At 47.6% G+C, this 26,491-nt stretch overlaps 2 protein-coding genes across 2 annotated transcripts; both read left to right on the top strand.

Moving 5' to 3' along the window:
• Nucleotides 1–3,616: 3,616 nt before the first annotated feature.
• On the top strand, nucleotides 3,617–7,191 carry LOC111526297 (PRAME family member 18). Its single transcript, XM_023191916.2, has 3 exons — nucleotides 3,617–4,005; nucleotides 4,391–4,972; nucleotides 5,979–7,191. The coding sequence occupies exons 1-3, from the start codon at nucleotides 3,719–3,721 to the stop codon at nucleotides 6,550–6,552; spliced, it is 1,443 nt and encodes a 480-aa protein (XP_023047684.1). The 5' UTR covers nucleotides 3,617–3,718; the 3' UTR covers nucleotides 6,553–7,191.
• Nucleotides 7,192–17,478: 10,287 nt separating this feature from the next.
• On the top strand, nucleotides 17,479–22,556 carry LOC111526290 (PRAME family member 1). Its single transcript, XM_023191900.1, has 4 exons — nucleotides 17,479–17,543; nucleotides 19,669–19,981; nucleotides 20,373–20,951; nucleotides 21,875–22,556. Exons 2-4 carry the CDS (start codon nucleotides 19,695–19,697, stop codon nucleotides 22,431–22,433), a joined length of 1,425 nt encoding a protein of 474 aa, XP_023047668.1. The 5' UTR covers nucleotides 17,479–17,543; nucleotides 19,669–19,694; the 3' UTR covers nucleotides 22,434–22,556.
• Nucleotides 22,557–26,491: the final 3,935 nt, after the last annotated feature.

The raw sequence follows: 26,491 nt of genomic DNA on the forward strand, positions 1-26,491 counted from the left end.
GGCTGAAACATTTTACAATTTTGTTTTGTTTTGCTTTTTGAGATGGAGTCTCTCTCTGTCACCTAGGCTGCAGTGCAGTGGCACAATCTTGGCTCACTGTAACCTCTGTCTCCCGAGTTTAAGCGATTCTCCTGCCTCAGCCTCCTGAGTAGCTGGGACTACAGGTGCCCACCACCACGCCTGGCTAATTTTGTATTTTTAGTAGAGACAGGGTTTCACCATGTTGGTCAGGATGGTCTTGATCTCCTGACTTTGTGATCCACCCGCCTGGGCCTGCCAAAGTGCTGGGATTACAGGTGAGAGCTACCGCGCTCAGCCCATTTTGATCATTTTGATGGGGCCAAAGATGTCCCCAACGTTAATCCTTATAGGTTTTGTTTTTCTGTCTAATGTCAGGAACAGAGTGAAAGCTTCCCTGTCTCACACTCAGGACAAAGAAGGTCACATACTGGTAATTTCCATTGGTGCTTGTTAGGGTTAGGGTGGAATCAAGAATTCATTCATTAATGCACTCCACAAACAGAGATGAGTGGTAGTAATATGTGACCTTGGTAGTCCTGAGTGGAAGACAGGGAAGGGTTCAACCTATTCCTGAGATTAGACAGAAAAACAAAACCTGAAAGTATTAGGGTTGGGAGTTTTTTGGTCACATCAAAATCATCAAAATGAGTTCTTGACTTCCACCCTAATTACAGTGCTTTCAATTTCATGATTGGATATCTGATTCCATTCAGTATTCTGCTGAAAGCCAAAACTTCAATCAGACTTAACTGGGTGGAGCTCAGAAATCCAATCTGGCATCACTCTCTAATAAGAAGCTGGAAGTTGATAAGGGAGGTGGGATTAGGAAGGTCCAAGAAAGGTGCCGCAGGTGTGGTGGCTCACGCCTGTAATCCCAGTGCTTTAGGAGGCCGAGGCGGGCGGATCATGAGATCAGAAGTTCCCAAGACCACCCTGGCCAATATGGTAAAACCCCATCTCTACTAAAAACACAAAATTAGCTGGGCGTAGTGGCGCTTGCCTGTAATTCCAGTTACTTTGGAGGCTGAGGCAGGAGAATCACTTGAACCTGGGAGGTGGAGGTTGCAGTGAGCTGAGATCACACCATTGCACTCCAGGCTGGGCAACAAGAGCGACACTCCATCTCAAAAAAAAAAAAAAAAAAAAGAATGAAAGAAAAAAAACAGATCCAAGAAACCTTGTGAACATCCACAGAAGAGACCCCAAGCTGTGGTGCCTGGAGTTATTGCTTGGTTCTCCAAGAGGTCCCAGCAGACTGCAAAGTGAGTCGAGATCTGGTAAGTCAGAGACCTCCACAAGGGCACTCGTATGGCCCACAGTCAGCCAGTAGAGATGGTGACATGCAGGTCAAGGCGGCACAGAGAATTTTCCTGCCCGTTTTTCAGATAAACAGATGTAGGCTTTAATTTTGTCTCTAATGGAGTTTTATCTCTTCACTCCAAATATTTTATTTGTGTTTTAGTTGATGTCATTTCAAAGTTCTTTTTTTTTTTCTGAGATGGAGTCTTTCTCTGTTGCTCAGGCTAGAGTGCAATGGTGCAGTCTTGGCACACTGCAACCTCCGCCTCCCGGGTTTAAGCGATTCTCCTGCCTTAGCCTTCTGAGTAGCTGGGGTTATAGGCACCCATCACCATGCCTGGCTAATTTTTGTATTTTTAGTAGAGACAGGGTTTCACCATGTTGGCCAAGCTGGTCTCAAACATCTGACCTTGTGATCTGCCCACCTCGGCCTCCCAAAGTGCTGACATTATAGGCATGAGCCACTGCGCCCAACCTCGAAGTTCCTAATCAAGCAGTTAAAAAAGAATGAAATTGACTGAAGTCTTTTTTTTTTTCTTCTTCTTCTTTGAGGGTGTCTTGCTGTGTCACCCACGATGGAGTGCAGTGTTGCAATATTGAAATCTCGACTCACTGCCACCTCTGTCTTCTGGGCCCAAGCAATCCTCCTCTCTCAGCCTTCTGAGTAACTGAAACTTTAGGCATGCACCAGCATAACTGGCTAATTTTTTGCTGTCTTTTTTTTTTTTTTTTTTGAGATGGGGTCTCACTCTGTTGCCCAGGTTTGAGTGCAGAGGCACAATCTTGGCTCACTGTAACTTCTGCTTCCCGGGTTCAAGTGATTCTTCTACTTCAGCCTCCTGAGTAACTGAGACTACAGGTGTGTGCCACCATGCCTGGCTAATTTTTGTATTTTTAATAGGGACGGGGTTTCATTATGTTGGCCAGGCTGGTCTTGAACTTCCAAACTCAGGTGATCTGCCTGCCTCAGCCTCCCAAAGTGCTGATATTACAGGTGTGAGCCACTGTGCCAGGCCTATTTTTTTTTTTTTTTTTTTTAATAGTGGTGGGGTCTTAGTTTGTTACCTAGGCTGGTCTGGGACACCTAGATTCAAGCAAACCTCCTACTTCACCTTCTAAAGTCTTGGGATTACTGGCATGAGCCAGCATGACTGGTCTCATGCACCATTTTCAAGAATGGAGTCTTTGTTCTGAATGTGGGATCCATTTGTTTCTCTAGACTCTGTTCCAAAGTTGGTACTATTTATTTATTTATTTATTTATTTATTTATTTATTTATTTAAGACAGACTGTTGCTCTTCTGCCCAGGCTGGGGGTGCAGTGGCACAGTCTCAGATCACTGTAACTTCTACTTCCCAGACACAAGCCATCCTTCCACCTCAGCCTGTGGAGTAACTAGGACTACAGGTGTGCACTACAACATCCAGCTATTTTTTGTGTTTTTTTGGAGAGACAGGGTCTCACTATGTAGCCCAGGCTGGTCAGCCACTCCTGGGCTTAAGTGATTGTTCTGCCTTGGCTTCCCGAAGTGTTGGAATTACAGTTCTGAGCCTCCATACATTGCCCCTCATTACTCTTCTTAGAGAGAACATAATGGCATCTAATTTAAAAAATCCCTTTAGACTCTCCCAGCCAAGTTCATTGTGGGAACTGAGACTGCAGGCTGTTTGGGGTCACAGGAGACTCCCATTACCATTGTTTTACTGTTTTATAGTTTTGTTTTGTTTTTCTTTTTGAGACTGAGTCTCACTCTATTGCCCAGGCTGGAGTGCAGTGGCGCTATCTAGGCTCACTGCAACCTCCGCCTCCTGGGTTCAAGCGATTCTTGTGCCTCAGCCTCCCAAGTAGCTGGGATTACAGGCACCCACCACCATGCCTGGCTACTTTTTGTATTTTTAGCAGAGACTGGGTTTCACCTTGTTGGCCAGGCTGGCCAACAACTCCTAACTCCTAACTCCTGACCTCAAGTGAGCCGCCCACCTTGGCCTCCAAAGTGCTGGGACTACAGTTGTGAGCCACTAAGCCCAGCCACATGACCATTGTTTTAGACCCTTAAATTGAGAAGACATTTTTTTCTCAAAAAAGGAGCTGAGCTTTGGAGATCCTTGGTAACACTTTCCAGAGCTAATAAAGTTGGGGGGAGCAATGAATGAAAATTCATGAAGTAGGAGTGGTCTTGCCTGCTCCTTGGAGGTTGGAAGACACTCTTCCTGGCACCAGAAGGGCAGAACTATGTCTCTGTGGCCAATTATTGCAGTATGGAATTGGGGTAAACTAAGGACCCTTTCACACCTGCCAGAGGAGTGACTTATGCCCTAGGAGAAGTCAGGGTGTGAGAGGACTGGCCTGACAAGTTTGTCTTTTCTCTGGATTTGTTTTCTTGCAGATTTGTATCAGGATGAACCTCCGGACCCCACCCAGACTACTGGAGCTGGCAGGGCAGAGCCTGCTGAGGGAAGAGGCCTTGGCCATCTCCGTCCTGGAGGAGCTGCCCAGGGAGCTCTTCCCCCTGCTGTTTGTAGAGGCCTTCATTAGGAGACGCTGCGAGGTTCTGAAGGTGATGGTGCGGGCCTGGCCCTTCCCCCGCCTCCCTCTGGGGTCCCTGATGAAGACGCCTGATCTGGAGATCTTACATTATGTAGTGGATGGGATTGATTGCCTGCTTGCCCAAAAGGTTCGCCCCAGGTGAGTGACCCAGGTGGAGAGGGCCCAGGTGTCCAGGGAATAAACAGCTGGGTCAGAAAAATTGGGAGCCTGAGGGTGGCCCAGGGGCTTCTGATGGTGCCAGTGAGAAAGCTGGGAAAGTTCTTGGCCATGGCCCAGCTCCTCTGGGAAAGGACTGCTCACCATACAGGGTCCACTGAGGAAACAGGAACCTGCTTCCTCCCAGTGGAAGGTGAAGGCACTACAAGTGGGGACCAGGCAGAATCCAAGGGGGAAAGGGATGGAGAAGAGACAGAAGGAGGGGCACTGAGGACAAAAGCAGCTGATGTCCTGGATGTGGAGTGAAAGCCCAGGTCAGGGGTGGGTCCTTGCCTACATTCTGAGCTTTTCCCCATGTGACTCACAGGAGGTGGAAACTGCAAGTGCTGGATTTGCGGGATGTTGATGAGAATTTCTGGACCATATGGTCTGGAGCCAGGTCCCTGTCCTGCTCCTCAAAGGCCATGAGTAAGACGCAGACAGTGGAGGACTGTCCAAGGACAGGAGAGAAGCAGCCCTTGAAGGTGTTCATGGATGTTTGCTTCAAGGAAAAGTCCCTGGATGAAGGTCTGAGCTTCCTCTCTGGGTGGGTCCGGCACAGAAGAGGTTCAGTACACCTGTGCTGTACTAAGGTGGTGAATTATTCAACGTGCATTCTAAATTTCAGAAACATATTGGAAACAGTATACCCAGACAGTATCCAAGTGTTGGAAATTTGGAACATGTGCTGGTCGTGTTTGGTAGTAGAGTTTAGCCGCTACCTGAGCCAGATGAGGAATCTTCGCAAACTCTTTGTCTCTGATGGCTGTCATTATTACCTGCCAAGCCCTGACAGCAAAGAACAGTTAGTTGTTGAATTCAGCTCTGTGTTCCGCAGGCTGGACTACCTCCAGACGCTTTATATAAGAAGGGTCTGCTTCTTCAAAGGCTACCTGGACCAGTTGATCAGGTGAGGAAGGATGGTGAGCTTTCTCTGTGGGCCATAGCATAGCCTTTTTTTGTTACAGTAAACACTAGTGGGCATCTACTGTGTGCCAGCCACTGGCGATGTCACAGGGAAGGGGACACTAGAATGCATTGTCCTGTTTGGTGCTCTATATCCTGAAGTGGGTATCACAGGGTCACTCCAGTAAGGGCAGAGGGATGACCGGGGGCAGATGCTACAGAGAGGGACATCGTGTAGGGAGCTGGTTAGTGGGGGGTTCAGCTCTAGTGAGGGTGCTTTTGTGAATTCCTTGTTAAGAAGTGTGTTTAAAGTTAACATGATAAAAACAAAAAAGGAGGCAACAGAAAGGAGGGTATAAAAGAAGAGAAAGTGCATCAAACCTGTGTGTTTCACAGAAGACACTCTGTCCTTACAGCTTAGTGAACATGAATGATCCTGTCTCTAATTCCCTGTCTGTAAAAGGTTGTTTTGAAAGGTAATTGACACGGGAATGATCCTGTCTCTAATTCCCTGTCTGTAAAAGGTTGTTCCAGGAAAGGCAATTGACACGGGAAACGCAGGCTTCTGGGATGGAGGTGAGGGAACAGGCATGAGAGTGGTACAAAGAGATAGGTGGTTTGCAGATGTGGCCATGTCGGGAAACCTCTGAAGGCAGGCAGACCTAACTGATGCCCCTAGACCTTGCTCAGGTCCGTTCTTTGGGCATATCTTCCACTGGGCTCCTGTGGCCCAGAGATGAAGTTTTCTGCTGGAAGATGAAGAAAAGAGGCGTTAGAGATTTTGTGGCCTTGAACCAATCACACGAGTGATGGTGAAAGGACTGAGCCTAAAATGGGACTGCCCCTGAATGATCAGAGTCCTCACCAGGCAGCACCTTGCAGGAGGACTGTGATTAGATGATGAGAACAAACTTGTGTTTGGCTGAACCAAGCTCTTCCCTTGAGGTTATTTTCCACCACCCTCCTCTAACTGGTACCACTGCCCAGAACTAACTTCTAGCTCTCTCCAGGTGCCTCAAGAGCCCGTTGGAGACGTTGGCATTAACTTATGGCTTCCTAGAGGAAGAGGACTTGAAGTGTCTGCCCCAGTACCCAAGTCTCAGTCAACTGAAGCAGCTGAATCTGAGTCACGGCGTGCTGCGCTTCATCCGTCTTGAGCCCGTCCGAGCTCTGCTAGAGAAAGTTGCTGCCACTCTTCAGACCCTCTTCTTAGTGGACTGTGGGATTGGGAACTCCAAACTCAGGGTCATCCTGCCTGCCCTGAGTTGCTGCTCCAACCTCACCACTTTCTGCTTTCACGACAATGACACCTCCATGGATACTCTGAAGGACCTGCTACGTCACACAGGCAGGCTGAGCAAGTTGAGCCTGGAAACATATCCTGCCCCTCGGGAGAGTCTTGACAACAGGGGTCGTGTCGTTTGGGAGCTCCTCACCCCACTTCAGGCTGAGCTGATGCGTATACTGAGGGAAGCAAGGCAGCCCAACAGGATCTTCTTCGGTCCCGTCTCCTGCCCTTGCTGTGGCACGTCGCCCACTGAGCAACTGGAGCTCAGTTTTTGCTTCTGGAGAAGTCCTGCCTAGTGGGGTGGAGGTATAAAAAGCTTTTTCTCCAGGCACTTGGAAACTAGAATCTGGGACATAGATGCCTTTTATTTTTCTTTTTCCTTATTTTACAAGTTTTATTTAAAAATTTGAGACAGGGTTTCCCCATGTTGTCCAGGCTGTTCTCAAACTCTTAGACTCAAGCGAGCCTCCTGCTTGGCCTCCCAAGATTCTGGGATTACAGGCAAGAGCCGCTGTGCCAGTTCTATAGGAGCGTTTATAAATGGAGCAGAGAATCCTTTGTTTCAGGCATGTGCTTCCTGTGAGTGGAAAAAACAAACGAACAAAAAAAAACAAAAACCAGTAGGGGGCAGCACTGGGAAAAAGGTTGAGTGGAGTCAATGAGACTCAGGGACCTGTGTCCTAGACAGTCAGAAATAGAACCTGAAGTTCTAGAGTGAGAGAGTTATCTCAGCAAGGATGGATACAAAGAGATTTCGGAAGTAAAGAGAACCTAAATGGAAACTCTCTGCTGTCCTTCATGATTGATTAGCCTGTATTAGCGATTTATACATCAGAAATCTTTAGCTACTGATGAATTTAAAAAAGAGATGCTAGTTCATCTGTGATTTAGGTTCATCTGCAGGAAATAAAGAAATCCAAATAAACTTCGTTTTGTTGTTGTTTTTTCTTTTCTTTTTCTTTGTTTTTGTTTTTGTCTTTTTTTGTTTTACAGATTTGCTCTTGTTGCCTAAGTTGGAGAGAAATGGCGTGATCTTGGCTCACCGCACCTCCACCTCCCGGGTTCAAGCGATTCTCCTGCCTCAGTCTCCCGAGTAGCTGGGATCACAGGCAGGCACCAAAATGCCTGGCTAATTTTGTATTTTTAATAGAAACGGGGTTTTTCATGTTGGTCAGATTGGTCTTGAACTCCGTACCTCAAGTAATCTGCCCACCTTGGCCTTCCAAAGTGCTAGGACTACAGGCATGAGCCACCAAGCCTGACCTGCTTTTTTTTTTTTTTTTTTTTAAGATGGAGTCTTGCTCTGTCACCTAGGCTGGAGTGCAGTGATGCGATCTTGCCTCACTGCAGCCTCCAACTCCCAGGTTCAAGGGAATTTGTATTTTTGGTAGAGACGGGGTCTCACCGTGTTGGCCTGACTGGTCTCAAACTCCTAACCCCAAGTGACCTCAAGGAAGCCTCCCAAAGTGCTAGGATTATAGGCGTGAACCACCGTGCCCGGCCTAAACTTTGATTATTTTGATTCATTTATGCCCATTCTTTACCTCTCCAGTCATCTGTTCCTTACTTTCTCCTGTGGTTGTTCACCGGGTTCATCCACAAAAGATGCATACCTGGGACCTGGACCATTCTGTGTGGGCAGTGATGATGAGCCGTTGAGTCACCCCTCTTCTTGTCAGGCGCCCTCACTGCACCCTGGATACTGAGACCCTGTTCACTCCTCATGGGCAGATCCGGGAGAATCTGTTCCTGATCATTGGCCATGTCAGGAAAGGGCTTCACTGCACAAAGGTGCGGCCCCCTGCCTTGGAAGGGAATGGCCATAGTGTGTATTAGCGGGAGCCTCATGGCATCACCAACCTTTGCCTGTCTTCATGGTGGCTAGTGGGTTTTACTGAATTAAAGTAACTGTGTCCAGTAAAGATATCCAATTTCTCTTTCAGAATACTGCTAAAATCATTTAGGTGGATAATACATTCTAAATATTTCCAGCCCACATTAATGGAAATAGACATCCTTTTGGAAACTAACTCATTTCAATGAGAGATCTTCCTACCGCCTCCCTTCTCTCCTTATCAAAAAACAGGAAAACCTGGGCTTGACCTAGCTAGCGCTCCTACACTGCCATGAGATCTCTTTGGGACTTTTCCCATTTGGGACTGGCAGCACTCTCGTGGTTTACTAAAACTTAGGTAAACCTGAGCTTAAGCCACCACCTGAAGACAAGAAGAAAGCAGCAACCTAGTGGTGAAGATTCACCAAGGGAATGTATTCAGTCCAAATCAAAACAAGCCAGACAGAAAACTGGAGCAAATCATTCTACCTTCAGTGCAAAAATATAGATCTGTATCTACAACAAACTAGAGCAAACAGGAAACCGTGACCTCCCCAAAATGACAAAGCCAAAATCTAGTTGGTGACTCTAAAGAGATGGTGATTTGTCAGCTCTCTAACCAATCACTGAAAATCACAGGTTTTCACACTTGTATTTTAGTTTCAGAAAGACAGATGCAGGTTTGTTCTATAGATCATAGACAAACTATCAGATAATTTTGGTAGTTTTTTTGTTTGTTTGTTTGTTTTTTGTTTTTTGAGGCAGCATCTTACTCTATCACCCAGGCTGGAGTGTAGTGCCCTGATCTCAGCTCACTGCAACCTCTGCCTCCCAGGGTCAAGCAATTATCCCGCCTTGGCCTGCCAAGTAGCTGAGACTACAGATTTGCATTACCATGCCCAGATAAGTTTTTGTGTTTTTAGTAGAGACAGAGTTTCACTATGTTGGTCAGACTGGTCTTGAACTCCTGACCTCAAATGGTGCACCAGCCTTGGCCTCCTACAGTGCAGGGATTACAGGTGTGAGACACCATGCCCAGCCAGTTTTGCTAGTTTTTTGATACCCATCCTGCTTCCACCCTCCACTCTCCAGTAGTTCTGGACATCTGTTGTTTCCATTATTACGTCATGTATACTTAATGTTTGGCTCCCATTTATAAGTGAGAACATGTGGTGTTTGGTTTTCTGTTCCTGCTTTAGTTTGCTTAGCTTAAGGGCTTCTAGCTTCATCCATGCTGCTGCAAAGGGAGGAAGAGGACTTGGTGAAAGGGCATTATCTTGTTCTTGTTTATGGCTGTGTAGGTTTCCATGGTGTATATGTACCACATTTTGTTAATCCAGTCCACCACTGATGGGCATTCCAGTGGATTCCATGTCTTTGCTATTGTGAATAGTGCTGTGATGAGCATCTACACGTGACCACTCCTATTCAACATGTACTGGAGGTCTCATGTTGCTGGAGTCTCTCTATATTACCTGGACTGGTCTAGGACTGGTCTAGAACTGCCAGGCTCAATCAGTGCTTCAATCTTAGCCTTACAAAGTATTGGGATTACAGGCATGAGACACCACACATGGTGCTTTTTTATTATAACATGTATTTTTAGGCCAGGCGCAGTGGCTCATACCTGTAATCCCAGCACTTTGGGAGGCCGAGGTGGGTGGATCACAAGGTCAGGAGATCGAGACCATTTGGCTAACATGGTGAAACCCCGTCTCTACTGAAAATACAAAAAATTAGCTGGGCATTGTGGCAGACACCTGTAGTCCCAGCTACTCGGGAGGCTGAGGCAGGAGAATCACTTGAACCCGGGAGGCGGAGATTGCAGTGAGCCGAGATCATGCCACTGAACTCCGGCCTGGGCAAAGGGCGAGACTCCCTCTTAAAAAAAAAAAAAAAAAATCTATTTCTATAGGCCAAGGAAGGTGGCTCACGCCTGTAATTCCAGCACTTTGGGAGGCAGATCTGGGTGGATTACTTGAGCCAAGGAGTTCCAGCCTGAACAACAAGGCAAAACCCTGTCTCTACTTAAAAAGAAAAAAAAAAAAAAAGATATATTTCTGTAGCTTATGGCCTGCAGGCTGGCCATGCCTCAGGCTGGAAAGTGCAGCTTTCAGAAAAGATCCTTCACTGGTACTTCCAGGGAGGAAGTGATGAGGCAGGAATTTATGCTGAGTGGGCTAGCAAGTATATCCACTCAACAGGGTATGAAATGGGCTGAGTATTCATGAAGGGGACCTTACACATGCATATTGAATAAACATACACGTGGCTTACCTCCCATGTTCACTTTGGGGTGGAGACTTCACATTTCTTTTTCTTTTTTGAGACAGAGTCTTACTCTGTCACCCTGGCTGGAGTGCAGTGGCACCATCTCAGCTCACTGTATCCTTCGCCTCCCGGGTTCAAGCGATTCTCCTGCCTCAGCCAAGTAGCTGAGACTACAGGTACATGTCGCCACACCTGGCTACTTTTTGTATTTTTAGTAGAGATAGGGTTTCACTGTGTTGGCCAGCCTGGTCTGGAACTCCTGACCTCAGGTGATCTGCCTGCCTCAGTCTCCCAAAGTGCTAAGATTACAGGTGTGAACCACCACGCCGCACCGAGACTTCACATTTCAGTGCATTATAGCTATACCCCCTACATCAAAGGGTGCATCAGAGACATGAAGACGCTCGTGTGCTAAGTCTCTTTCAAGTGGTCAGAACCAGTCAATGGCCAGAGAGGTCTCACATCCGGAGAAAGTTACTGGAATCAATCTCTTGTCCAATCAAAGCTGGAGTCATGGCATGTGGAGCAGGGGGTCGGTTAGTCGGAATCTGGGATGGATGAGCCACGATCATTTCAATATTGCTTATCTTAGGGCCAGTGCTTGTTCAGCTGCTAGAGGAAGAGAAAAACCCTGTGGCAGTTAGAATATAGTTCATTCAGCTGGGCGCAGTGGCTCTTGCCTGTAATCCCAGCACTTTGGGAGGCTGAAGTGGGTGGATAACGAGGTCAGCAGTTCAAGACCTGCCTGGTCAAGATGGTGAAACCCTGTCTCCACTAAAAATACAAAAAATTAGCCGGGTGTGGTGGTGGGCATCTGTAATCCCAGCTACTCGGGAGGCTAAGGCAGGAGAATTGCTTGAACCTGGGAGGCGGAGGTTGCAGTGAGCCAAGATCATGCCACTGACCTTCAGTCGGGGCTACAGAGCGAGACTCCACCTCAAAAAAAAAAAAAAAAGTCATAATTAAAAAGGTACATAGTTAATTATTTAAGGGTAGGGGCCCTTGACTTAACCCTTGCCTGGGAAGACCTTAGGTCCTGTATATAACTTGGTATCTTATGACCCTAAATAGTCTATTCAGTCAGCCTTATAATCTCTATTTTAACATGAATGCTGGTCAGTTTTTGTGTTTAAACCATGAAAGGAAGGAAGTAAAATGAGACGTGTCTAACCTCCCATCCCCCCATGGCCAGGAACAGTTTTAAAGGTTTCTCTGGTGGGCACACTTGACCAAGAGGGAATCTGTTCAGTACATAGGGAGAGCTTAGGATTTTATTTTTAGTTTTCAGAACAAGGGATGAATAATCATGGGGGCTTCTGCTGGGAGGGAAAAAGGAGGAAAAAAATGCATTAATTTCATTCTTCCTATGTGTCAGGCCCTATGCCAAGCCCTTCACTTGCCCCATCTCATTGGATCCTACCAGGGTCACACAGGTAGTGGGCATCACCATCCTCATTTTTCAGGAAAACTGAGGATCTCGCCCAAGATCCCTGCCTAACAACACCAGGCCCTGAGTCCTCAGCAGGGTCCTCACTCGGATGCCCTTTGTGTAAGATTTCTCACCATAGGGAAGGTCACTCATCACCCACAGGCACTTGACTAATATCTGCCCTCTAAGGACGTGCGATTCCAAAACATGCTTGCTCCGAGAAAAACCAGGACTGTATCATTTTCCCTGCCAAACCGGAAAGGAGCCAAGAGATCAAAGGATGACTCAGACTAGCCCAGCTTGGCAAATATATGAGTTGATTAGGATTCACATGCAGGGCACTCCTGGGCAGCAGCAGCACAGCTCCCAAAATCTGCGCCACCTCCTGTCTCCAAACTGCTTTTAAGTGAATTTTCTAGCTCTTTGTCCACTGATTTTGAGCAATCAGGCTCTTTTGCTTGGTAGGTTCTTTCTGTTTTGTTTTCCCCAATTTTAATATAAGGCAAAAGCAGTAATTGAGCAATTTTATCACCTGGATTTTCACTCCAGGGAACAGTGGAGCTGAACACTAACTGGATTTCCCCTTTATAATCTGAATCAATTACCCCAGTACGAATTTGGACTCACTTCAGATTTAGACTTGATCTCCCTAAAATAAGGCCTACTGTCCCTTCTGGCAGTGGGTCTTATACTCCTGTAGGAATCTTTTGTGGGGGCTCTCCAGGGAGTAAAGAAACCATCTGAGTAGAATATAAATCTACTGCTTCATTGCCCGCTGTGGCAGGGGACAGCTGTTGCACTGTTGTAATTGGCTGACTCCTTGAAGTGGTGGTATTTGCTGTGGGGGTTGCTGTCCCTGAAAACCCTGAGGAACAAACGGCTGAATCGGGAACACCCCAGTTCGTTGCGGGGCCTGAAGCTGGCCCCTCGTCCCGTTTTCCAACAATAGTTGCCCAATTTTATCAAATTTAGAACGACATTGATTAGCCCAATGTTTTCCTTTTCCATGTCTTGGACACAGGCCAGGTGGCTCCTTATTTTTACTCTGTTTATTTAAGACTGGGCAGTTCTTTTTAGATGACCGATTTGACCACAATTAAAACATTTTCCCCCAAATGCTCTAACTTGTCCTCCTAAAGCGACTCCCGTCATTGCTTGAGCCATTAGCATTGCCTTATGCATAGCTCCTCCAATCCCATCACAAGTCTTCACATATTTTGTAATTACATCAACTCCTGCTGGACCTTTTCCTTTAAATGGCTTTATGGCCGATTGACATTCTGGATTTGCATTTCGATAAGCCATTATTTCTACAGTAACTTTCTGGGCGTTATCATCTGAAATAGATTTTTGAGCGGCATCTTGCAACCTTGCCACAAAAATCTAGATATGGCTCTTTACAGCCTTGTCTAATTGAATTAAAAGAAGGGCAAGCCGTTCCTGGGTCTTGAATTTTTTCCCAGGTGCTGAGGCAAATAGCCCTTAGTTGTTCAATAGCCTCATTCTGCATTACTGATTGTTGGTTAATGGTGCTCCAATTTGCACCTGTTCCTAGCAATTGATCTGCATCTATATTAACAGCAGGATAAGTAACCTGATTTTTCGTACCTGTTCTTGTACTCCATCAATCCACCAGGTTTTAAATTGTAGGAACTGAGAGTGAAAGGGAAGATTTAACCAAAATTTCCCAGTTGTAGGGAATAAGTCTATTTCCATCAGCAATGGAATCTAATAATGTTCTCACATAAGGGGAGTTGGGTCCATATTGTTAACTGCTTCCTTCATATCTTTTACCATTTTCATGGTGAAAGATTCATATCTAGCCTCAGTTTGGACAGACGCTCCTGCTTGCCTCCCTTTCCCGACCGATATTGGTTATAAAATTAGGGGGAACTGCCATGCCTCAAGAGCTCCCTGTTTTCCGGCTTTATCAAGGATTTCATGCAGTGTACTACCTTGTCCACTAGGTGGTGATGTAGGATTAAACACCACCGCCATGGGTGGCTGGTATGGTGCAGTACGATTTGGCACGGGACACACCTCTTGAGGTCTGTGTTGAACCTCTGGAGACGGCCGATACTGAAGCTCGGCACTTGGGAGTGGGAGAGGCGTGACTGGGTGATAGGTCCAGGGCTTTTTCTGAGCCCTGAGGCCGCAGCAGGTTTACCTCCTTCCCAAGATCTCTCTGGGCTATTGTGCCTGGGAGTCAGTGCCGGCTCCACTGCAACCCTGTGGGAAGGCTATAGAGTCCTCAGGGTCTAAAGTTCAGCGTTACACATTATCCTCAATTGAGGGCTTTTACTCAGGGACCTCTTGTCCACAGGTCCCACATCTTCTTGCTGGACTCCTAGAGGAAGTTGTCCTACCAGGGACATGGGATGTTATACTTTTATCTTCCATGGAATCAGCTCTGACAGGTAGAGTTTTGCCTTTCTAGGTGGCTGCACACACACATACACATGCATACCATGTGGTCATGGCAGTGATGCCCACGGCCTGGGGTTCTTCCATAGCACCCACATGAAAAAAGCCTCACCTAAGGCTAAGAAGAGACCTGACTTGGACAAAAAAATACCTACTGCATTCCAGGTGCAGCCTTGTCAGCTCTAAGGCTGGGCCAGGGGGACCTGGGAAGGGATGGCCCCTGCACTGGGGACCTGTCCTAGGCTCTGCCATCATTCTGGCAGCCTTGGAAGACCAGAGGGGTCAGGTCTTCCTCTGCAGGCCAGGCAGTGTCACCACCCAGAAATCCAGGGTGCCTTTCTAAGTCCGGAGCAGTCGCTGTGGAGCTCCCTGCTTTATGCCTTGCCATGTTCACCAAAATCGGTCAATAGAAATTGGGAAAAATAGAGATGGGCTGATGTCTTTGGGATGCATAAAGTGACGCCGGCCCTATCAGCTCAGGCTGGGGGAGAAAATAGATGCTCAGGAATATTCTAGAGAACCTGAGCAAGGTCCTCATAGGAGCTTTGGAATCCCAGTGTGGATTCTGGGACTGGAGAATAGGTCAGGTCATTTCCTGAGATGGGCTTCAAAGGCTGCTCTGAGCTGGGCAGCAGATGAGCACCTTGAGGAGAACAGGCGACAGGACGTGGTAGAAAAGCCCCCAAGTGCAGGATTCTTGCTGGGGTCCTGGGGTGCTGCTGGATCCCCTGAAATGGGCAGGAAGGGAAAGTCTCTCAGTCAGTTCTTTTCAACATTCAGGTGGTTGAACACCTTGGGCGTTCCTCTGAGCCCCTCACCTGAGGGGTCTGCCAATCATCTGCTGCCAGAACATGGGCAGGTTTTTCTCTGGTCAAGTCTCAGGTTTACCAGGTTAAAAATGGGGAAAATAGCAACGGGCCTTAGATTCTCCATGAAGGAGAGCTGAGGTCTGGGATGGTCGGTAACAGCCGTCTGTTGTGCCTTGTGGATGCTCAGTCAACAGATATTCTCACAACCATTCTTGGTGCTGAGCTCACTCTCAGCCTCAGGTTTACAAAGTGGGACGTGGGAAGTAGAAGCCCCACTGGGCTCAGGTGATCCTCCCACCTCAACTTCTCGGGCAGCCTGGCCTACAGGTGCATACTGCCACCCCCAGCTAATAGTTTGTATTTTTATTAGAGACAGGGTTTCGCCACATTGCCCATGTTCCTCACAAACTCCTGAGCTCTAGCACTCTGCCTTTCTTGGCTTCCCAAAGTGCTGGGATTAGAGGCCTGAGATTGGTTTCTTTCTTTCTTTCTTGTTTGATTGCTTGCTTTTTCTTTCGTCCTTTTTTGAGACAGAGTGTCACGCTGTCAACCAGGGTGGAGGACAGTGGCGCCATCTCAGCTCACTGCAACTTCCACATCCCAGGTTCAAGCGATTCTCCTGACTCAGCCTTCTGAGTAGCTAGGAGTGCCAGCACCTGCCACTATGCTCAGCGAATTTTTTGTATTTTTAGTAGAGACGGGGTTTCACCATATTAGCCAGAATCATCTCTATCTCCTGACCTCGTGGTCTGCCTACCTTGGCCTCCCAAAGTGCTGACGTTACAGGCATGAGCCACTGTGCCTAGTCCTGAGTTTTCTGCGTAGGCCTAATGGTGACACCCTGATAAGAATCTCTATGTTCAATATTAGGGACAGGAAAGGACTCTAAGAAGGAGGAGACGTGAATTATCAAATTAGAGTAGGAAGGGTGTCGGTGAGATTCAGATTTGGATGAAGGTCCTGGAAAATGACCGGGGCTGACATTTCTCTGGGAAATGCTCCACTGTGGGAAGATCCCAGAGTCTAAAGGAAATGTTTCCAGATGACAGCGCCACGACAGGGACACATGAACCCTCATTCATTTCTCTCTCACATCCTGTAGAGCCCACAGTTTCTTCCTCCGTGGCTTCCAGCTTGGGAAAGTCTCCCTTCCCAGGTCTGGCCACATGGCTTCTCTCTGGCCTCTGCCTCAGCTCACATTCTCAGATTCCATCTTCACAAGCTGGTTTTCTGAGCGGAGCCCATCATTTTTGTGAATAAACACACTTTACCTTCCAGTAGGGCCAAGACTGTGCCTGCTCCGTGTCCTCAAAGCCAACGTTATGGTTTAAGAGTCTGCACTGTCTCTTTTGATGATTCCCCTTTTAATTTCTGAGCTCACTCTAGGCTGGGTGAGGTGGCTCAAGCCTGTAATCCCAGCACTTTGGAGGGCCGAGATGGGCAGATCACTTGAGGTCAAGAGGTCGAGACCAGCTGGGCCAACATGATGAAACCCCATCACGACTAAAATTACAAAAATTAGTGGGCATGGTGGAGTATGCCTGTAATCCCAGCTACTTGGGAGGCAGAGGTGGGAGAACTGCTTGAACCCGGAAGGTCGAGGCTGCAGTGAGCCAAAATCTTGCCACTGCACTGCAGCCTGGGTGACACACGAGGCCCTGTCTCAAAATCAATCAGTCAATCAATCAGTCAATCAACTCAATCTAGACAAAAGACCTTCAGTCCCGACATCTAGATGCCCACAAGATAATCGCCATATTTTATATTGTCTTGGTTCCCTTCCAGGGTCCCATCAGAACACATCGACCCATTCTTCTCAGTCCCCACCTCACTTGGTCACCCCACAGGGTCGGGTTAGAAAGGTCCATAAAATCTCCTGATTTCCTTCAGTGAAGCCTTGACTTAGGCTTGAGATGGATCATACCCTCAGTGGTTCCTTTCTTCTACTGGAATGTGCGTATGATCTGCTATGTTAGACAGCACAAAACCCAGGCAACCGTTGAATATACACAGCTTTTTATTCTGTTTTCTTGGGAATGACATCACTATCTTCTTCAAGCTGTTTTAATTCTGAAACGTTCTGATAATTTCTCTGCGGTCAAACATCTTCCAATAAGGACACCTTCAGTTTTGTTTTGTCTAATATTAGGAACACATTAATCCTTTCCCTACATCACTATGAAAGTCATCTATTAGCCAAACTTCATCAGTGTTTGGAGAATAAATGAACGAATGACTTTTGGACTTTTACTCTATTATTGATTCTTTCACTTTCATAAATGTGTATCTAATTCAATCAGCCAGAAGAAAGCTGAAAACTCAATCAGGATTAGCGGGGTGGAACTACAAGATCTGATCAGGTATCACTTTCTGATTGGAAGCTGGTGATTGAGAAGGGAAGGGTGGGGTTAGAAAGGTCCATAAAAGCTCCTGAGGGTGCACAGAAGAGACGCACAGCCCTGGAGCTACTGCTTGTTTCTCTGAGAGGTCCCAGAACTCTGCAAAGTGAGTCCAGCTCTGGTAAGTCACCACCTTCGTAGGGTCATGCCCATCTGATCTGCAGCCAGCCAGTCAGGGATGGAGACACCCAGCGCAAGGTGGCACAGAATATTTTCCTGTCTCATGAGATGAACAGATTTAGGCTTTCATTTTTCCTCTAAATGTAGTTTTGTCTTCATCCCTCAAATTGTGATTTGTGCTTGGTTTTTGTCATTTTAAAATTCTTATCGAAGCAGTTTTTTAAAAAATATATTAAAATTTGCAGTTGTGGCTCAAGCCTGTAATCCCAGCACTTTGGGAGGCCGAGACAGGCAGATCACGAGGTCAGGAGATCGAGACCATCCTGGCGAACACGGGGAAACTCCATCTCTACTAAAAAAATACAAAAAACTAGCCGGGCGAGGTGGCGGGCGCCTGTAGTCCCAGCTACTCTGGAGGCTGAGGCAGGAGAATGGCGTAAACCCGGGAGGCGGAGCTTGCAGTGAGCCGAGATCCGGCCACTGCACTCCAGCCTGGGCGACAGAGCGAGACTCCGTCTCAAAAAAAAAAAAAAAAAAAATTGCAGTTAACTGAATTTTTATTTCTTGACATTTGCAGTTATTTGTTTTTGTGCCTTTAGTAACAGTTCATAGATTTGGTGTTATTGTGATTCTCCAAGTGTGCTTTCATTTTCATAAAATCCTTAAAGGTATCCCACACACCGATCTCCAGAATGGAGTTTTGCTGAGATCACGGGATTTATCTTTGCCCCTAGGATCCGTCCAAAAGTGGGTAATTGTGAATATGTGGAAGCGATGTGTATTGGAACCTTCATCTTAGAGTTAGAATGCTCTAGAATAGCATCATATCACTTTTACAGTTTCTGGTTGTTTTTTTTTTTTTTTTTTTTGCTATGGAGTTTCCCTCTATTGCCCAGGCTGGAGTGCCATGGGGTGGGTGATCTCAGCTCACTGCCACCTCCACCTCCCAGGTTCACGAGATTCTCCTGCCTCAGCCTCCTGAGTAGCTTGGATTACAGGCACTCACCACCATGTCCAGCTCATTTTTGTATTTTTAGTTTCGCCATGTTGGCCATGCTGGTCTTGAACTCCTGACCTCAAGTGGTCTGCCCACCTCGGACTCCCAAAGTGCTGGGATTACAGGAGTGAGCTACCACGCCCAGCTACAGTTAGTATTTCTATACATACCTTCCAAATGCTGTAGAATACCATCACACCACTTTCACAGTTCCAGTGAAGTTTTTTTCTTTTTTCTGAGATGGAGTCTCACTCTTTCACCCAGGGTTGAGTGCAGGCCCTGAGCTGGGCTCACTGAAAAATCTGCCTCTGGAGTTCAAGTGATTCTCTTTCCTCTGTCTCCAGAGTAGCTAGGATTACAGTCATGCACCACCATGCCTGGCTAATATTTAAATTAATTAATTAATCAATTTGCTTCTCTTTGAGTCAGAGTCTAACTCTGTCACCCACGCTGGAGTACAGTGCTGCGACCTCAGCTCACTGCAACCTCTGCCTTCTGGAGTCATACGATTCTTAATTTTTTTTATATTTAGTAGAGACAGGGTTTCATGTAAGCCAGGCTGTTCTCGAACTCCTGATCTCAAGTGATCTGCCTGCCTTGGCTTCCAGCAATGTTGGGATTTCAGACATGAGCCACAGCACCTGGTCCCTTTCTGGTTGAAAACTTTCAAGATAAAAAATAATGGCATTGATTTTAGGGAGTCCCTTTAGTGTTCCCCTAGCATGTTCATGGTGTGAACTGAGAATGTAGGCTGTCTGGGGCCACAGGACACTGTCATTCTCATTGCTTAGGGTGGTAAGTGACAAGACATTTTTCCTCAAAGAGGTAGAGCTTGGCTTTCAGGATCCTCAGTGACACTGTCCGGTGGTTCTGGGATTCAGTGGAGCAATGGATGAAAATTAATGGGCCAGTGGTCTCCTTCACCCCTCCCTCCTTGGTGTTTGGAAGACATTCTTCCTGGTACCAGCAGCAGCAGAAGTATAGATTTGAGGCCACAAAGGGCAGAGTGGAATTGGGGTAAACTGGTGATTTTTCTATCTCTACCAGAGCAAGGATATGGTCCTAGGAGAAGACGAGGTGATTGTGTTTGTTCCGAGAGTGATGTGTTTTCCCTGGGTTTGTCTTCTAGAGTGTTTTCCTTGCAAATCCATCAGGATGAGCATCCAGGCCCCACCCAGACTCCTGGAGCTGGCGGGGCAGAGCCTGCTGAGAGACCAGGCCTTGACCGTCTCTGCCGTGGAGGAGCTGCCCAGGGTGCTCTATCTCCCACTCTTCATGGAGGCCTTCAGCAGGAGACACCTCAAGGCTCTGACGGTGATGGTGCAGGCCTGGCCCTTCACCCACCTCCCTCTGGGATCGCTCATGAAGATGCTTCATCTGGAGACCTTAAAAGCATTGCTGGAAGGGCTTCATATGGTGCTCACACAGGAGGATCGCCCCAGGTGAGGTGGCCCAAGAGGGCTGGTAGATAGGGCTCAGGTGTCCAGGGAAAGAACAGCAGGGTCAGGCGGAGCCCAAGAGTGGCCCAGAGTCTTCTGATGGTGCTGGTGAGGAAGCTCAGGGAGGCTTTGGCCATTGTCCAGATCCTCAGAGAAAGGACTGCTCATCATACAGGGTCCACTGTGGGAACAGAAACCTGACTTTACCCAGTGGAAGGCAAAGGGACTGGAAGTGGGGACCAGTCAGAATCAAAAGGGAAAAGGAATCGAGAAAGACAGAGAGAGAACAGGGAGCACCGAGGACAGGAGCAGCTGATTAATGGGATGAGAAAGAAAGCGAAGGTCAGCGATGGGTCCTTCTAAATTCTGAGCCTCTCCCTTACTTTACCCACAGAAGGTGGAAACTTGAAGTGCTGGATTTGCGGGATGTTGATGAGAATTTCTGGGCCGTATGGCCTGGAGCCTGGGCCCTGCCCTGCTCCCCAGAGGCCACGAGTAAGAGGCAGACAGCGGAGGATTGTCCAAGTACAGGAGAGCACCAGCCCTTAAAGGTGTTCATAGATGTCTGCCTCAAGGAAATACCCCAGGATGAGTGCCTGAGATACCTCTTTCGGTGGGTTTACCAAAGGAGAGGTTCAGTACACCTGTGCTGTAGTAAGCTGGTGAATTATCTAACGCCAATTAAATATCTCAGAAAGTCATTGAAAATAATCCACCTGAATAGTATTCAGGAGCTGGAAATCCGCAACATGTCTTGGCCGCATCTGATAAGAAAGCTTCGTTGTTACCTGAAGGAGATGAAGAATCTTCGCAAACTCATTTTCTCCAGATGCCATCATTACACGTCAGACAGTGACCTCGAGGGACGGTTAGTCGCCAAATTCAGCTCTGTGTTCCTCAGGCTGGAACACCTCCAGTTGCTTAAAATAAAATTGGTCACCTTCTTCAGTGGGCACCTGGAACAGCTGATCAGGTGAGAAAGGATCGCACACTTTCTCTGCAGACCACAGCACTGCCTTGTTTTGTTACAGCAAACACTGGAAGGCATGTACTGTGTGCCAGTCAGTGGCAATGTCACAGTGAAGGGGACACCAGAAGGTGAATACATGTCCCATTCAGTGCTGCATGTCCTGGAGTGGGTATCACAGTATCGCTCCAATAAAGGCAGCGGGGTCACCTGGGGTAGAGGCTAGAGAAGGATATCATGTATAACCTAGTTACTGGGGATTTCAGTTCTACTGAGGGAGAACGTGTGAATTTCTTGTTACAAAGTGTGTTTCAAGTTGATATGATGTAAAAGAGGTAACAGAGGAGGGTATGAAAGGAGGGAAGGTGCATCAAACCTGAGCATGTCACAGTAGAAGCTTAGTGATGACAAATGATCCTGTCTCTAATTCCTTGCCTGTAAAATGTTGTTTTGAACCCCAGGAAAGGTAATTGACATGGGAAATGAGTGTTTCCAGGACGGAGGGTGAGGGAGTAGGCGTGAGTGGTAAAAAGTGATAGGTGGTTTGCAGATGCAGGCATGTCCAGGAGCCCCTGCCGGCACGTAGCCCTAGCTGATGTCCCTAGACCTTGCTCGGTTGAGTTCTTTGTGCACATCTCTCACTGGGTACCTGTGGCTCAGATATGAAGTTTTCTGCTAGAAGAAACAAGGTTTTAGAGATTTTGCAACTTTGAACCAATCACACAAGCAATGGTGAAAGGGCTGAGCCTAAAATGGGACTATCCTGAATGATCAGAGTCCTCATCACGCAGCAGCTTGCATGCGGACCACCATCACATGATGGGAATAAACTTGTGTTTGGGTGAAGCAGGCATTTCCCTTGAGGTTATTCCCCACCATCTTCATCTAACTGGTACCATTGCCCAGAACTAACTTCTTGATCTCCACAGACGCCTCCAGAACCCCTTGGAGAACTTGGAATTGACTTGTGGCTACCTATTGGAAGAGGACGTGAAGTGTCTCTCCCAGTATCCAAGCCTCGGTTACCTAAAGCATCTGAATCTCAGCTACGTGCCGCTGTCCCGCATCAGTCTTGAGCCCCTCGGAGCTCTGCTAGAGAAAGTTGCTGCCACTCTCGAGACCCTCATCTTGGAGGGCTGTCAGATCCACTACTCCCAACTCAGTGACATCCTTCCCAGTCTGAGCCGCTGCTTCCAGCTCACCACCTTCTACTTTGGCAGAAATTTCATGTCTATGGACGCCCTGAAGGACCTGCTGCGCCACACCAGTGGGCTGAGCAAGTTAAGCCTGGAGACGTATCCCGCCCCTTGGGAGAGTTTGAATTCCTTGGTTCGTGTCGATTGGGAGATCTTCACCCCACTTCGGGCTGAGCTGATGCGGACACTGAGGAAAGTCAGGCAGCCCAGGAGGATCTTCATTGGCCCCGCCCCCTGCCCTTCCTGTGGCTCATCACCGTCTGAGGAACTGGAGTTCCATCTTTGCTGCTAGGGAAGGCGTGCCTAGCGGGGTAGATCCATCCAAAGTTCTCTTCCAGGCACCTGGACACTAAAATCTAGTATGTACGTGCAAGTTATTTTTTTTTCTTATTTCCTTTTTTAATAATTTAAAAATTTTTATTAAAAAATATTTCAGACAGGGTTTCGCTATGTTGCCCCAGCTGGTCTGAAACTGCTGGGCGCATGGGATTCTCCTGCCTCGGCCTCCTAAAGTGCTGGGATTACTGGCATGAATGTCTGTGACCAGGCCACATGCAACTTAAAGGAAGCACAGAACTCTTTGCTCCAGACAGGTGCTCAGTGCGATGGAAACAACCTAACAGCCAGGGCAAGACTGGAGGAAAATGTTGAGGTGGAGTCAATGAGACCTTCTGGGACCCGTGTCCTGCAGAGTCAGAAAGAGAAGCTAAAGTTCTACAGTGACGAGCATGTTATCCCTGCAAGGATGGTTACCCAGAAATATCAGAAATAAAGAACCTCAATGAAAACTTACTGGTGTTGTCTGTATTTGATTGGCTTGTTTTAGCAATTCACACATCAGAAATCTCTAGTTATTGAGTTACTGATGGAAAAATAATGCAGTACTACATCGTCTGTGATTAAGGTTCAGCTCCAAAACATCTAATTCCCATCCATTCTTGCTCTTTGCTTTTTTTTTTTGAGACAAAATCTTGCTTTTTCACTCAGGCTGCAGTGCAGTGGTGCCATGTGGGCTCACTGCAATCCTTTCCTTTGGGGCCAAGTGCCACCAAGCACCAAGCCTGCTAATTTTTGTATTTGTAGTAGAGACAGGGTTTTTTCATGGCGACCAGGCTGGTCTTGAGCTCCTGGCTTCCAGTGATCCACCGATCTTGGCCTCCCAAAGTGCTGGGATTATGGGTGTGTCAATGATCTCCACCCATTCTTTACTTCTCTTCAGTCATCTGTTTTTTCCTTATTTTTTCACCTGCAAGGCGCAACTCAGTTGGACACAAAGGGATGGGCAAAGAGGGGCCCCGAGGAGACGATGGGTTTGAGGTGGTTGGCAGAGCTGGGGTCAAGCTACAGGGGTCTGGGTTGGGAAGCAGAAATGATGCCCAGTTCAATGATCTGAACAGCTATGGGGCCACTGTGCTCACTCTACTAACAGTGCCAAGGTCCTGGGTCTCGAAGGGAGGTTCTGTGCTAATCCTCCTGAGGCTGCCCCCCACAGGGGTGACCGCAGAGCCTGATGTTCCTAATTGCTGGGTCTGGGGACCACGATCCACCCCTGGAGGCACCCCACCTTGGCAGAGTTTTGAGCCAGGCCTGTGTCCCATGTCCCTGAGGGAGCCAGCTGTGCCACCCACACCCTCTCATGGCTAAATGGGACCCGCTCCCAGGTCTGGACCCTCTACAAAGCCTCAACCTCACTCCTCACTGCCTGTGGTTAGCCTCCAGTATACTTAACTGGAGTTGGGGCTTATTAAACCAGACCCAGAAGCATGGGGTTTGTTTTTGCAGGGTTGACCAGAGCTGCTGTGAACCTGTATCTCACCTGTCACCTCTATGGGGAAACACAGAGAGAGGGCACCACCGAGGCTGTGCACACTTTGCAGCTGATGGGAGCCTGGGACAAGAGGGAGTCCGGGCCCTCCTGAGTTGGCAGGACAGTAGCTCCAAAGATGCAACTGAAGCTGCTCGGGTCACAGTTCCAACCAAAGTCCCCCAGTACTCTTGAGGCCCCAGGAGGTCTCCCCATCCCCTGCCGCAAGGGGGTATCTGCTCCCACTGTGTGATCCCTCCTGGCACCTGCTCTAATTTTGGAGTGGGGTTGGGGTCAAGCCTGTATGCTATCACAGCCCAGGCGAGTGTGTGCACACTCAGGTTAATGCTGATGCACCGTCCCCTGCTGTCATAACACTCTGGGCTTTGGGCCCTGATGAGCATGGGAGGGAGGCTGAGAGGGGGCTGAGGACAGATCAGCGCTGGCCTTTGGATGCTCCTTGGTGCGAGTGACCTGGGCGCCATGGGTGGTGGTGGGAGGCAGACAGACTCCTGCATGGGAAGGCGAGGGTATCTGGTGAGGCTCTACTTTCTGACCAAGGAGGGCCTGAAGCCCATGGGCGGGCCACCAGTCCTACCGACCAGAGTGGGGACATGTGGTGCCTTTTCTGTGCCTGCCCATGGGTACCTATGACCCAAGCAGCACATACTTCCTCCCCCATGAGGCCCAAAAAAGCAACAGACTCAGGGAGAAGATCAGGATGAGCAGCGGCAGAGAAACTACCCACTCTTGGGATGATTTTCCTGCAGAGAAGCATCCCCTCTGGGGCCTTTTCTCTCCTGAGAGCTGTGGAGATGATGAGATGACTTTCCTGGAGAGAGCAGCAGCCCACTTCAGGGCCTCCTCTCTACTGAGGACTGTGGTGATGATGCAACAACCTGCCAGGAGAGAGGAGCCACCCACCCCAGGGCCTCCTCTCTGCTCAGGGCTGAACACTCATCAGAACTCCCTGGCTGCAGAAAGAAGCTACTCACTGTGGGTCTCTGCATTGTTCTATTGCTCAATAAAGCTCCTTTTTGTCTTGCTCACCCTCCACTTGTCCGCATATTTCATTCTTCCTGGTCATAGGACAAGAACTCGGGACCCACCTAATGGTAGGGCTAAAAGAGCAATAACACAAGCAAAGCTGAACCATGCCCCTTGCTCACCAAGTTGTAGGTGAAGAGAGAAAGAGAAGAGCTACTACTGGAGCTCTTCCAGGAGCCCAGATTTGGGAGCTTCCTGAGCCAGGTGTGCGACCCCCTTTTTGGGGTTCTGCACTTTCTGGCATTTCCAAGTTTTCAGACCCCACCATGTACTCCAGGGACAAACATGGAAGCTGCCTGTGTTGTGCCTGGTTCATTTGCAGCCTTGCAAAAATCTGGCACCTGTGCTGGCAGCTGGAGCTGCCTGTCCCACTGCTGCAGGAGCCACTGACTGTCCAAAGTGGCTAGATCCCCTGCTCACTCACACACCCCTCACCACTCCTGCCCTGACTCGCCCTTAGTAGGCATGTGATCCAGGCCTGAAGCATGAGTCAAGCAGAGTCTACCAGGCTGAGTGGGAAGAACAAACCCAGTGAACCCCATCAAAACTCCGGCAAAGGTGCCCCCAGCTACAGAGGTTTCTGGCCAGAAAAGTCACATCCCAAGGATTCCATTAGAGAAAATGACTTAAACACAAAGAAAGACAATAAGAAAAGAAGGATGGAAGAGAGGTCTCTAAACAACCAGAAAACAAGAAATGAAATGGGAGTACTAAGCCTTTATCAATAATAACAATGAATACAATTTATCTCAATTCTGCAGGTGAAAGGCATAGAGTCCTTGAATGAGTAAAAGAGTAAGACCCGACTATATGCTGCTTTCCAGAAACTCACTTCACCTATAAGAATTCATGTAGACTGAAAGCGAAGGGGTAGAAAAAGATATTCCATGCAACTGGAAACCAAAAAACAGCAAGAGTAGCTGTACTTACATCAGGTAAAATAGATGCCAAATGCAGAATGTACTCAGGTAAAATAGAACACAAACTAAGTTTGTAAAATAATAGACTATGCTTACACAGACTATACAAAGAAAGAACATACATCAAAATAATAAAAGCCAAAAATGACAAATCCATATGCAACATCACATTGAATGAAGAAATGTTGAAAGTATTCCCAGTAAGAACTACAAGCAGACAAGGATGCTCATTTCACCCATTGTAATCAATGAAGGACTGAAAGTTCTTGTCAGAGCAATCCGGCAAGTGAAAGAAATAAAGGACATTTACAATGGAAAGAAGGAAGTGAAACTACCTTTGTTTGCCAATGATATGATCATGTGTGCTGAGCAAACCCAAGAGATCCCACCAAAACACTGGTAGATGAGATAAATGAATTCAGTTAAGTCTCAGGTACAAAATCTATATGTACAAATCAGTACCACTGTTTTAAACCAACAACAAGGAAGCTGAGATTCAAATCAAGAACAGAATCCCATTACAATGGTTGCAAAACAGCAAAAACAAAAACAGTGACAACAGCAAAAACAACCTAGGAA

The sequence above is a fragment of the Piliocolobus tephrosceles genome, chromosome 1 (assembly GCF_002776525.5).
Source record: "Piliocolobus tephrosceles isolate RC106 chromosome 1, ASM277652v3, whole genome shotgun sequence".
Classification (NCBI taxonomy): domain Eukaryota; kingdom Metazoa; phylum Chordata; class Mammalia; order Primates; family Cercopithecidae; genus Piliocolobus; species Piliocolobus tephrosceles.

What these genes read in the sequence shown, in the direction of transcription:
- LOC111526290 (XM_023191900.1), top strand. Translation starts at nt 19,695, where the DNA reads ATGAGCATCCAGGCCCCACCCAGACTCCTGGAGCTGGCGGGGCAGAGC. An exon ending in ACACAGGAGGATCGCCCCAG is followed by an intron (nt 19,982 to 20,372) that starts GTGAGGTGGCCC and finishes CTTTACCCACAG; the next exon opens with AAGGTGGAAACTTGAAGTGC. An exon ending in CACCTGGAACAGCTGATCAG is followed by an intron (nt 20,952 to 21,874) that starts GTGAGAAAGGAT and finishes TGATCTCCACAG; the next exon opens with ACGCCTCCAGAACCCCTTGG.
- LOC111526297 (XM_023191916.2), top strand. Translation starts at nt 3,719, where the DNA reads ATGAACCTCCGGACCCCACCCAGACTACTGGAGCTGGCAGGGCAGAGC. An exon ending in GCCCAAAAGGTTCGCCCCAG is followed by an intron (nt 4,006 to 4,390) that starts GTGAGTGACCCA and finishes TGTGACTCACAG; the next exon opens with GAGGTGGAAACTGCAAGTGC. An exon ending in TACCTGGACCAGTTGATCAG is followed by an intron (nt 4,973 to 5,978) that starts GTGAGGAAGGAT and finishes AGCTCTCTCCAG; the next exon opens with GTGCCTCAAGAGCCCGTTGG.